This window comes from Phoca vitulina, unplaced genomic scaffold, assembly GCF_004348235.1.
Source record: "Phoca vitulina isolate PV1807 unplaced genomic scaffold, GSC_HSeal_1.0 scaffold46, whole genome shotgun sequence".
Taxonomy (NCBI): Eukaryota; Metazoa; Chordata; class Mammalia; order Carnivora; family Phocidae; genus Phoca; species Phoca vitulina.
In genome coordinates this window covers 7648041-7660462 of record NW_022589749.1, presented here as the reverse complement: position 1 = coordinate 7660462, position 12422 = coordinate 7648041, and the positions used below count along the sequence as shown (strand labels likewise).

At 56.4% G+C, this 12422-nt stretch overlaps 1 protein-coding gene across 2 annotated transcripts; it reads right to left on the bottom strand.

Annotated features, from left to right (window-relative positions):
* Positions 1–3376: 3376 nt before the first annotated feature.
* PHETA1 (PH domain containing endocytic trafficking adaptor 1) lies at positions 3377–10774 on the bottom strand. Of its 2 annotated transcripts, none has more exons than XM_032431604.1 (4): positions 10703–10774; positions 9136–9218; positions 8207–8350; positions 3377–6386 (listed from the first exon to the last, which is right to left on the bottom strand). In XM_032431604.1, the coding sequence occupies exon 4, from the start codon at positions 6367–6369 to the stop codon at positions 5671–5673; it is 699 nt and encodes a 232-aa protein (XP_032287495.1). In that variant the 5' UTR covers positions 6370–6386; positions 8207–8350; positions 9136–9218; positions 10703–10774; the 3' UTR covers positions 3377–5670. The 2 variants fall into 2 exon arrangements, with proteins under 2 accessions (XP_032287495.1, XP_032287497.1); XM_032431606.1 differs by lacking the exon at positions 10703–10774 and adding an exon at positions 10554–10626.
* Positions 10775–12422: the final 1648 nt, after the last annotated feature.

Genomic DNA, 12422 nt, shown 5'->3' with positions numbered 1-12422 from the left:
ACTCAGCCTGGCCTGGGTTTGACTCTCCACTATCAGGTAATCTGGGGTCCTTCAATGAGACTCAGTTTCCTTATCTGTAAAATGGACCAGATCATAATAATATCTACCTGTGTTTGCTGACTCTTACCACATAACAATGCCAAAACTTAGTGGCTTAAAACAGTAAACGTTTACCTCTCAATCTCTGTTGGGTCAGGAATTTAGGAGTGGTGTAACTGGGTGGTTCTGGCTCCTGGGTCCCTCATGAGGGTACCATGAAGCTGCCAACCATGGGGCTGCAATCTCCTGAGGCTGTTCCAGGGCTGGAAAATCTGCTTCCAAGATGGTGTCCTCCCATGACCGGCAGGCTGGTGCTGGCTTGTTGGCTGAGGGCTTCCGTTCCTCTGTCAGGGCTGCTCGAGTGTCCCCACAACATGGCAGCCAAGAGGGCGCAAGGCAGAGGCTGCAGTGTCTTCCGTGACCCAGATCTGTAAGCCACACAGGCTTGTCATGATTCAGTGTGGGAGGGGACAACACAAAGGCATGGACACCAGGAGGCAAGGATCATCAGGGCCCATCATGGGGGCTGGCTACCACACTGCCTCAGAAGTTTCTCTGAAGATTAAATTAGCATTTCCTAAGCATGGCCCTAAAATTCCGTTTCCTACTCAAAATGCAGCTTCCTGGGTCCTGCCCCAACCCACTGACCCAGATTTCCAGGAGCCAGGGCCCAGGAATCTGCATTTTAAACCATACCCCCCCCCCCCCCCCCCGGTGACTAGGCCGTCCCAGGTGTCAGTAAATGGGAGGCAGATCTAATTTCATTGTGTTGGTCCCACTGGGTATGCCAGGCCCCTGGAAGGATCCTGGTGAAACAGAAGAGCACAGGCGTGCAGAACAAACATTCCCTGGGTGTCTTGGCGTAGTCGGGTTGAGAGAAATTTTGATCCACTTAGAGATGTGCGAACGGCTTATTGGGAAGATCCAGGGAGACCCTGTGAAATCCAAAGGCAGGAGGTTCAGCCGGCCTTTGGGGCACCAGACGGTCTCTCTCTCAGGCCGCCTCACACCTGAGTCTGTTCCTCCCAATCCGAAGTTCCCAGGACCCTGCCTGGCTCAGCTTGCATCTGAGACCAACTCCTGCCCCGCAACCATTGTCAGGGAGGGAAGAATCGCGGGAGCTCAGGGGCGGGGGAGGCAGGGGTTGGCATCTCAGTGCCAAGCCCGGGGGGCGGGGGGGCGGTGCACCGACGGCAGAGCTGGTCCCCAAAGAGTTGCAGTCTGGAAGGCCTGGGTGCTCTGCCCTGGGATCTCGGCCCCACAGCCAGAGAAATGATGACAGTTCCCCCGGACATTGAAGGGAGTGCAGTGGCGGCGGCCCCAGCCCCCAGGTGCTTCCAGGGCTGCTCCTGGTGAGAACAGCCGTGGCCGTGGCCCCAAGTGCGATCAGACCAAGCCGGCTCTGACCCGTCAGGAGCAGGCAACCGTTTTGATGAAACCCTAAATAAAAAAGCGGTTCGTGGGCCCACCTTTTTAAAAAGTCTTCATCAGAAAATGCAAATCTGGAGTTGGGCTTCATTAAGCAGTTTATCATTTTACTGCTCTTGAGTTTCACTTTATATGCCGCGATTTTAGAAATTGGGACAAGTAGTCGGAACTTTTCGATAACCAACTTTGCGTTAAGGTGAGGTAAGGTGTCTGGGGAGGGGTTGGGGGGAGTGGACAGTTGGGACACCCCTCTTAGAATGTAAGGTGCAGTGCTGTTCTTTCAATATTTGTTCGCTCAGAAGAGGAGATGGAAGGCTTCCAAGGAAAGGATGTCCCAGGGAATACCATCCAGCACTAGCCTTCACCCCACTGAGCTGACAACAGCCCTACACTTGGTCACCTAGAGCCATGCTCCTTAGAGGGAACAGCTACAGTCACTCGAACTTACCTATTAGGAAGCCTCTGGCTGCAAAGAAAAAAAAAAAGTCCCTCTCAAAGCTTTAAACAAGGACATTTATTACCTCAAATAACAAGATGTCCAGGGGTAGGGCAGTCTCTTTGTCCATTGACTTGTCAGTTCAAGGATATCTTCAAGTGTGTACAAAACCCAGCAGGGCATATTTTCCTTAGCATGGCCTACTTCATGATCACAAGATGGCTGCCACAGCTCCAGACATCAGACATAACTTACCCCCAGAGAGCAATGAAGAGCTCTTCATTGTGTTTCTTTTCAGAAGCAAGAAGACCCTTCTACTCACATCTCATTGGCTGAAATTTGGTCACACAGCCATTCTTTAGCAGCTAAAGTTGATCCCTGTAAGTCAAGTGGGAGCAGCACAACTAACCATTTAGGGTAGATGGATGTGGGTAACCAGCCCATTAGCTTCTGGCCTGGTTGCCCTCTTTGAGGTTCTCATCCCTACCCCAAGTGGCTTCTCAGAATATCCCTCTGAATATATACAATATGCCCCAAACACTGTTTGGGTAAGGACAATTTCTCATGCTTCTGGGATGTTTTAGTCATCCTTACACACGTGCCCCAAACATCCCCCCTCAGTCAGGCGGAAACATTGACATATTAGCAGATGGATGCACACCACTCCAGCATTGACCAACTTGTCTCCCCTCCCCCTTTCAGGGGGTTGCAAGGAAACATTCCAGCCCTAAAAAGCCTGGCAGGTGAGGGTACCCTTGTGACCACCACACACGCACACACACACACACACACACACACCCGCCCATCTCTCTCCTGCCACTTCTTCCATCCTATACCCCAGGCCCTGCAGAGGTTGTGGTCACAAATACCACAGGCAGCACCCTGACTCAGCCTGTGTGGGGAACCACTTCCCCAGCTCCCATGTCAAGCTGTGGTCCCAGGAGAGGTGGGAGTAATTACTCAGCATACACTGAATGCTCACAGTGGCATGATTCCCTGACCTTGATACTTTTCATTTCTTATTCTTGAACTTGTTCTGTGGACTGAGGACGGTAGGTTGCTCATCCTAAGCCACATCTTCCTGAGTGTGCATGATTTTTCCCGGCTGGCTAGGGAGACATGTGACTCAAGTTCTGAATCCACATTAGGAAGACCTAGGGCCTGGTCCGTCATGTTGGGTGACCTTGGGCCAGCCCCTCCCCATATGTGAGTCCCCCATTAGCCCAGCAAACAAGCTCTGATGAGTCTAAGATACACAGCATGAGCACCACCACCATCCACCCTGTGCTCATAGCAGACATCACTAATCAATCACAGGCTCTTTCTCTCTGAACCAGCACTGATGCCAGAATTCTCCTCACTCCAGGCCCCCAGGCAACCACCATGAACTGATCTGTGAGAATAGGCAGGTTTTTGGGCGGAGCCTTCCATCTGCCATCCCTGACGTCCCTGCCAACTGTCAGGCCCTCAGCCCACAGTTACCTTTTAAAGCTTCACCTTTCCCCCTGCCTCCTCTCCCCTCTGAAAAGGAACTTTGCAACTCCATCCCCCCTGGTATTCCTCTGGAAGGCTCTGCCCTTCTTCCATAAGATTCTAGGCGTTTACGTCCCTGCTCTGACATTTTTCAGCTCTGAGAACTTAGCAGCTTTCTTAACCTGAGTCTCAGTTCCCTCGTCTGTAAAATGGAGCTGTTATCTGCCATAAGAGGTTGAGAATGTGCCTGGCAGAGCATCAGCCATGGGCACTCAGCATACACGAGTCACTTCTCCTGTAGGGTCTGCTCTGCAATGAAGGATTCTGATGGGGAAAAATGACACAGTCAGCCATCACTTGACAAATTTTTTTATTTTAGCCTTTGCATCCCCCTCCCAGGCTGCCTGATATCTCTGTCCCCACCCAACTCTGGAGGCAGCCTGACCCCATCTTGTGCTTTTTTGGGGGGTGGGGCCTTAAGGGGGGCAGTGGTAGGCACTGTACCTTTATAGAGCTTGTAAACCTGCACCAGGATGGGGGCCGACACCTCGCCCCACCAGCTGGGTCTGGCCAGGACATGGGCTCTGGGCAGATCCTAACATCCCTAGAGACCCAGAGCCTATGGACGAGAGCAGCCATCCCCACCCCCTCCATTCAGGACTTGGAAAGGAGGGGGGTGGGAAGCGTACAAAGACCCCAGAGGCACCTGTCAGGAGAACAGGACTTGCTGGGAAGAAGGTAGAGAACCAGGTGAGATTCTTGAGGTGCCTTTGTCCTCAGCCAAGGCTCCTGACCCTCTCCCTGGGGGCAGTGCCAACCCTCAGGCAAGCCCAGAGCTGGGGCACCTCATCCCCTCCCACCAGCTAACAAGAAACAAAAGCAGTGAAAACACCCTAAGTATTAAAAATTAAATTAAAACTGTAGCCCCAGTCAACTGAGCCAGCAGTGAGCTGGTGATTGCAGACACACACAGACACCCCTCATTCTTCCCCAAGCCCCAGGGTCTCCAAAGACAGCAGGAAAGGGCCTCAGGACCAAGTCCCACTGTCACCAAGGGGAACCCTCTGGGGAAATACAGGTTGGGGCATATGTGTCCTCAGTGGTCCCCAGTGTGGGGCACTGAGAACTGTAAACATAACCCAGCTTGAGGGCCAGGGGTGTCCCAGCCCCCGAAGATTCTCCCTGGATGAAGAATGGCCACTGTGGTGAGTGAGTACAGTAAAACAGTCAGTCTTGAAGCAGAGCAAGACCCGGTCTCCCCATCAGAATACTGGGGGTGAAGGTGGGCTGGGACTGTGACGGAGGGAGGGGGTTCCAGAAGCCAAACACAGCTTGGCAGCTGTTCCTTTGCAGTACCAGATCAGCACCCAGGCCCTCTCTGGGGGGTGAGTCAGCTCCCGGCCACCCATCCCTGGGGAACCCGGCTAGAAAGTCAGCTCAGGCCACAGCTGCCCAGCTCAGGACTGGACAAGGTCAGGCGAGCTCCTGAGAGGCCCCAGCCCAGGCTGGGGCAGAAGACCCGCTCCAGAAGGAGGCTGAAGGAAGTGGTTAAGGAGTCTTGGGAGGGCATGTGAGAACGACCACCGAGACACAGACATGGCCCAAAGCAGAGGGCCACTACTGTGCCTGCCGTACCTTCTCAGGGCCTGGCTGAAGCCCAGGGCAAAGTCCTGCCTCCAACCCCACTCCAAGCCAAGAGCCCTTGGGACCAGGCAATCTCACCACACCGGTCAGGCATTAAAACCTGCGCCTGCGCCGCCTTCTGCACCTGCTTCTGGAGCCAGGCAGGCGGCCTGGAGCCAGGCCCCGGAGCAAAAGGAGGTCAAGCCCAGGTGTGGTGCCCCACGGCCAAGGCTTCTGTCTGTCCAAGTTCAGGTCCAGTCCGAGCGGCCAGGACCAGGGCTGACCCGGCATTTTCAGGCCCCAGATCCTCCCGTGGGCGCAGTCACCCCAGCGGGGGGCCTGTTACCAGCAACAGGCCTTTGCTGGGTGACTCCGGCGGGGCGTGGGGCCCGAGTTCCCTGGATACGAGGCCTCCGGCTTCTTGAGGCTCCCCGAGGCCCTGGATGCTCCTCAGAAGCGGCACGTGGCCCCCTCTGAGTCCCACAAGTCCTAAAGCACCCCTCGGAACCCAGCATCTTCTCAGAGCCGGGGCCCGGAAACCAGGCCCCCCCACCCCCACCCCTCCGGTCTCCCAGGGCAGGGGCTGTCAGGGCGAGGCCCGGGGCTGCGGTCCCTCCAGAAGCAGGGCCCCCCGGGGGCGAGCTCAGGGCTGGCCCGCCCCGCTCAGCTCTTCAGGGCTGGGCCCGGCTCCCGAGCCACTGGCTCCTCAGCGCCCTCACCTCCTGCCCATACCACTCGTGCAGCCGGGCAAAGGAGCCGGCGTGCGGAGGCCCGTTGGGGGCCCAGGCCCGCCGCCGGGGAGGCAGGGGCGGCGGCGCGGGGCCGGGCCGCGAGGCGGCGGCGCCCGCGGGGCTGAGGATGAGGGCGGGGGCGGCGGGGGCGGCGGCGGGGGGCGGCTCGGCGCTCCACACGGCGCAGCCGTTCTCCTTGGGCGGGAGCGCGCGGGGCCGGCGCGGCGGCGGCGCGCAGTCCCCGGCCCGCATGGCGGCCAGCTGCTGCTCCAGCTCGCGCACCACGAGCCGCAGGTAGTCGAAGCTGGCCCGCGACAGCGCCTTCACCCAGCCCTCCATGGCGGTCTGGCTCTCGGCGGCCAGCACGTAGGTGCGCGCCCGGGCCCCCGCGAAGCGCACGGCGAAGGCGAACTCCTCGGCGGCCTCCACCAGCTCCACGGTGCAGCCCTCCAGGATGATGACGCCCACGGGCTCGCGGCTGGCCGGCTCCTCGAAGTAGAAGAGCATGTTGCCGCGCAGCACGAACCAGCGGCGGTGGTAGGCCGCGTGCCGGCCGCCCTTCTTGTACAGGAAGCCCGCGTTGTCCACCGGGGCGTCGCACGTGGCGTAGAAGGCCAGGCTGCGCTCGTTCAGCTTCATGGCGGCCGCGCCGGGGCCTGTCCCCCCCCCGGGACAGCGAGCCGTGACTCCCATGGCCACCGCCACCCTCACCGCCGCGCCTCGCCGTGACCTCGCGACCACCCTCGGCCACCGGCGGCCCTCAACGCCCCTCGCACAGGTGAGGAAGCTGAGGCTCCTGGAGCAGAAGCGGCCTGGCCACGCTCACGCAGCTCCTCAGCAGAGCCAGGGCCCAGACTCGGGGCTCACTGGCCCCAGAAGCCTCCGCAAGGTAAGGTGAGGATGACTACTGCGGGCCAAGCATTTTACACGTACTGACTCACTTCATGTCGCAGCAAACCCCGGTGGGCAGGGCCTCGCACCACCCCTGTTTGACAGGTGGGGTAACAAGGGACAGAAAGGCTAGTCACTCTCAGGCAGTCACAAAGCAAGATGGGCAGAACTGAAGTTCAAACCCAGGCCTCATTTCAGGGGTGGATGTTTTCATCATCCCCAGAAACCAGACCGGCTGTCGCTTTGTGGTCCCTTCCAGGTCCCAGCTCTGCTTTTATAACTCGGCTTTGATTTGCCCATCATGAAACGGGGACATGAACAGAACTTATCTGCAGGGCCTTCATTCATCAAACATTTGTTAAACACCCACATGTGCTGTTCCAGGCACTGGGAGTACAACCATAAACAAGACAGAGAGGGTCTCTGCCCTCAGGGTACTGCTATGCTAGTGGCAGGGGAAAAGGGCAGACAATTAACAAACAGGTAAAGTACATCTCCCAGGTGGTCTTCAGTGCTGTAGAAAATATAATACAGGGAAGGGGCCGGGGTGTTAGGGACAAAAGGAGTGTTTGACTTTAATGGGAGTCAGGAAAGGCTGTACTGAGAAGGTAACATCTGAACAGAGACCTGAAGGAGGTGAGGGAGGGAGTCCCAGGGACATACCAAGCAGAGGGAAGAGCAAGTGCAAAGGCCCTGAGGTAGGAACCCACTGCTGCGCTTGAGGAACAGCCAGGAGGCTGGTGAGGCCAGAGCAGAGGGGCAAGGGGAGAGGCAGAAAAGACTATTATGAAGTGACCCAGATTAAAGGCCCAGGGCTTTTTTATAGAAAGGGAATGGGGAGAGCACCAGGTACCCACTTAAAGCGTAAGACTCTAACTCTATACACTTGGCCCAGTGATATTTATCCACCTTCCCCCAAGGAGTACATGATGGGGGCAACACTGGCCAGATGGGACTAATTGGGAGGTGGAACCTGGACCCCCAACATAACCGTACCCTCCCTTGGAGTTTTTCATGGCCACTTTGTTTGGGCTTCACAGCCCCACTCTGCATAGGACAGTAACTGTATTTTTCAAGAGGCAAAGCATGTAAAGTCCCTGGATTGCAGAAGGTACTCAATTAATGTTCATTCCCCAGCCTGGGTGGTGCCTTACTGAAGGCCTGGAGGAATGAGGTATGGCTGGTGACTCTCCTGGGAGCATCTGCCAAGCCAGGCAACCTGACCCAGAGCAGAGAGGAACGATTGCTCCCAACTGAATCCACCTCATCTAACTTGCCTGAGGAGTCAAGGCAGGCTTCCTGGAAGAGGCAACACGAGCTATGATTTGGTAGCTGAGATCAGCCTGTCTTGACCTAGCAGTGGCGCCAAGGTCAGAGAGAGGCCCTGAGGGCTCAGGGTGTTTAATCCCTGCTCTGCCTACCTGAGCTGAGTGACTTCAGACACGTGGCCCTGCTCTGAGCCTCAGTTCCTCTCTCTGCAAAACAGAACTCATGCATTCTCCCTCACACCCCAACAACTCCATGTGGACCCTGGCTCCACTTCTCACAGGAACCACCCACCCTACTTGCCCCATCACCCTCCTACCTTGCAGGCCACTGCTTGCCTCCCTGCCCTCTGCCCAGTCTGGTATCGGCTTGCTCTTCTCTGGGTTCAAACGTCAGCTCTGTAGTGTCCAGGTTGTGTGACCCTGGACAAGCTTTAAGCTTCTCTGGGCCTCTGTTTCCACATCTGTAAAATGGGATCATGACAGCACCTACGTCAGGGTGCTGTGATATGACACAGTGACTCTGTAGAAGGTGCTGAGCATGGTGCTGGGCACACACTACACACGCAGCAGCGGCACTGTTGATATTCCTCTCAGCCTGGCCAAATGCTCCCCTCAGCACTCTCTGTCACAGCAAACGGCTTTGCCTTCTCCCCCCACCCCCACTCTGCACTCATCAAGCCCAGTTGATGCCCCCCCATCCCAACCTCTTCCAAGTCAGTGGCCTAATATCTCTGACCTCTACCACCTCCCCGTCCTCGTCCGTATCGTCACTCACCTCGACAGCTGCAGTAGCCTCCTCACTGTCTCCCTGCCTCCACCCTTGCCCCTTCCCTGCCCCTGTTCTTCAGGGTAAGAGCCAAACTCCCTCCTCGGCCCCTCCCCTGGCCCCACTACAATCCATTCCCCACAGAGGGATCCTGTTAAGATAAGTCCAACCACACCCCTCCTCTACTCTAAACACTCCCATGACTCCCTACTTGTCCCAGTATTAAATTCAGTCCTCCCCATGGCTTCCAAGTGCCCTTCCCCAACCTCTTCCCCCTTGCTCATTAAGCTCCAGCCACCCTGGCCTCCTTGCTCTTCCTCAAACACACCAGCCTTTGCCCTGGCTGTTCCCTCTGCCTGGAATGCCCTTCTCCTATCTTCACATGGCTGACTTCTCATCCTTCAGTTTCAGCTTGACCTTCAGTATGCAAGAGACACACACCCCCCCCAGTCACTCTCCTATACCCCAACCTGAAATTACCTGGGTCATCTTTGCCTACTCTAGGAGGGCAGGGGGTTTTTGCCTGAATTCCAGTGCCCGGCATGCAGGTGGTGCTCAAATACCTGTAGAATGAATCAGACAATTATCTTCTGAAATCTCTCTACAGCCCCGTAAGAAGGGATCTGTTCATCAACCCGCATTCATAGATGTGGAAAATGGAGACAGAGAGGTTAAGTAACTTGCCCAAAGGCACAATGCTGTGCCCAGAGTCACAGGCTCCAGGCAACCAGCACAAAGGGGCTGATCCTGGGATGTCCCCACCCCATTAAGGCCCAAGGAAGAGCAATTTCCCTCATGGCTCAGCAGCCATCCTCCCCCTACTGCCCAGATGGGGCCAGCCTGGCCCAGGGTCACCGGCCAGCACATTCTGCCCATCGCCCTTACCTCCTCCAGCCCAGCAAAAAAAAAAAAAAAAAAAAAAGGGAGAGGGAGGGCGGGAAGCAGCAGGGGTGCGGGCTCGTCTCTGGGAGGGCCTGGTCACCCACTTATCTCCTCACACTCATGCTGTTTTCCAAGAAGTTCAGAGTCCACTGTGGGTACTGCTGTTGATTCAACAGTCTTTGGCCAGGCAGGAAGCAGGAGAGAGCCCAGCCTCTCTCTGGTCCCAGGGCCAAGTTCTCCCCTCCACCTAAAGAATATCACTTCACCTTCCCTAGCCTGTTTCCTCATCTGTCAAACGGGCCATGGAGTGGGTTCGATGGGCTAGAATGAGGAAAACCCACTGGCAAACTATGGGAAAGGCACCAAAAGCACTGCCACTGTGAGTTGGGTGAGCCTCATCTATAAAATGAGCATATTAATATCCATCTCTCTGGGAAGGATTGAATAAATCCGGAGGAGCCATTCTGCAAAATGTTTACCAGGTAGGGAGCGCTCAGGAAAGATGCTGTCCAAAAGGCAAATAATTAGCTCAAGGTCTCCAAGGACACAGCTGGCCCAGAACCCAGGACTCTGGAGAAACTGAGGCATGGCATTTTGGCATTCAATTCAAGAAGCCAGATCACAGGTGCTGAGATTGAATCCAGCTGCCACAAGTGTCCCCAACAGTGGGCATGGGGGAGAGGGTGTGGCAGGTACAGGCAGAAAAACGTGCTGAGAACCCTGAAGAAGAGCGCCTCTCCAGCGGGGGCCAACAGGGACGCCAGGACCCCCGCCCCAGGCTCGAGGCAGCCCTGCTGCCCATTGCAGAGGCTGGTTCTCCAGGTCTGGCACTGCTCCTGGCTGCCCTCGTCCCCTTTCTTTGTGTCTGGTGTGTTCCTTAAAGGACAGCCAGAGCCCCAGATGAGGTGGTTCCCCGCAGAACGTGGGAGCCAGAGTTCCACCACTGGCTGAGGTCCCTTATGGGGCGGGGATCGTCGGCCAAGCTCGGTCCCTGGGGTACCTAATGGGTAAATTACCAGTGGCGTGTTATCGCAGATGGGCAGCTCTCTCCAGCAGAGGTCTCCCCAGACAGCCGGGGACCCCGAGGCCCACGACGGCCCCGAGCCCGGTCTCGCGTCCCCTCGCAGGGCCACCCGCAGGTCCCCCCTCGCCAGGCCGGCCTTACCTCGCCGTGCAGCCTAAGGAGGCGGCGGCGGCGGCGGCGGGACGAGAGGCGCGGGGCCGGGGGGCCGCCCGGCCATGGCCCGGGACCCGCTCGGTTGCGGCGGCAGCGGCGGCGCTTTGTCTCCGGGGCGGCCCGGCTGGCGCAGCCGCGGGAGAGCGCCACTCGGACGGAAGGAGGCGGGGGCAACCGGACGGTCCACGACCCTCGGGCGCGCCCCTTTAACCCTTCCCAACCCGCCCGCGCCGGGGACGCCCCCGCCTTCGTCCCGCCCCCGGATTGGCCAGCGCCGACTCGACACGCCCCCTCGGTTCGCCACGCCCCCGTTGGCCTGCCCTCCGAAACCACTCTTAAAGGGACAGCGCCTAACTCACGAATCCCCAGTGTCCTATCCCAGGAAAGAGGCCTAGGGCCCCGAGACCGAACGCGCTTCAAGGGGTAAGGACAGGCGGCGGATTTGCCTGGAAAAATGATCTGGGGTCGTGGGCGGGACCAGTCGCTGCAGCCCTAGGCCTGAGTTGGAGCTCCTCCCTGGCTAGCGTTGCCAGATTTAGCAAATTTAGCTCCTAGCTAAATCTGAAAAACAACTCTGCTGAAAATTTGTAATTTATTGAAAAAAACCACTATACAGCACATTTAAGGCGTTTTGACAAAGTCAGTAGAGGAATGTATTATATGCACAGGGTGTCTGGCAACCCTCCCCCTTGTCCCAGTGAAGAGGGAAAGTCCTGGAGTTGGGAAGGCGTGGGTTCGGGTCCCACTGAGCCATTTGATTGCTGTGGGCCTTTGAGAAGTCACTTCACTTCTCTAGGTCTCTGTGTCCTCACCTGTAAAATAAAGACAGTCATCGAATATGAAGTTCATGGCACACAGTAGGTGCTTTCAGCAAACAGGAACTGCTGTTCTTTTTATTCCACCCAAAAGAACACAGTTCTACCTCGTGGACCTTTGTTTTATTTCCTGCTTTTGCTGCCACCATCCAGGACTCAGTCATTGTCCAGTCCAGGCCTGAGGACAAGAGAGGAACAGGACAGACCACGATCATGTATTCATCCTACAGCCTCTTACTAAGCACCTACTGTGTGCCAGGCACTCTTCCTTAATCAGTCAGCAACTGAGTTCTGGAAATGATTTGTGCTAGGAAGACAATCAGCCATGGCAGTGAAATAGAAAGAATGGGAGTGAGATTTTAGACAAGGTGGTCAGAGAAAGTCTCTCCGAGGAGCAGAGACCTGAATAAAGTGAGGGAGAGAGCCATGTAGATGTCCAGGAGAAGATTGTCCCAGGCAGAGGAAACAGCATGTGCAAAGGCCCTGAGATGGGACCATCCCAAGCATGTTTGAAGAACAGGAAGCAGGCCCAATGGGGCTGCAGCCAAGCGGGCACGTGAAATAATAATAGGAAATGAGGTCAGAGAGTATTGGTAAAGCCAGGCTGCTTAGAGCCTAATGGATCATAAGAAAGATTTTACTTTTACTCTGAGAAGAATGGGGAGCCATGAGAAGGTTTTGAGAACAGGAGAGGAACATGGTCTATCTTAGGTTCAACATGGTCCCTAGCTGCCATGAGAAGGATGGACTACAGAGAAGGGTAGTGGCGAGAGGCCAGGGAGGATGCTATTATAGTAGTCTGAGCAAGTGATGGTGGTCACTTAGAGCAAAGCAGAAGCAGTGGGGGTGGAGAGGAGTGGTTGAATTCTAGAGCTTACCTGATAGGGAAGCCA

Excerpts from the sequence above, each read along its gene's own strand:
- PHETA1 (XM_032431604.1), bottom strand. The coding sequence starts at position 6,369 with ATGAAGCTGAACGAGCGCAGCCTGGCCTTCTACGCCACGTGCGACGCC.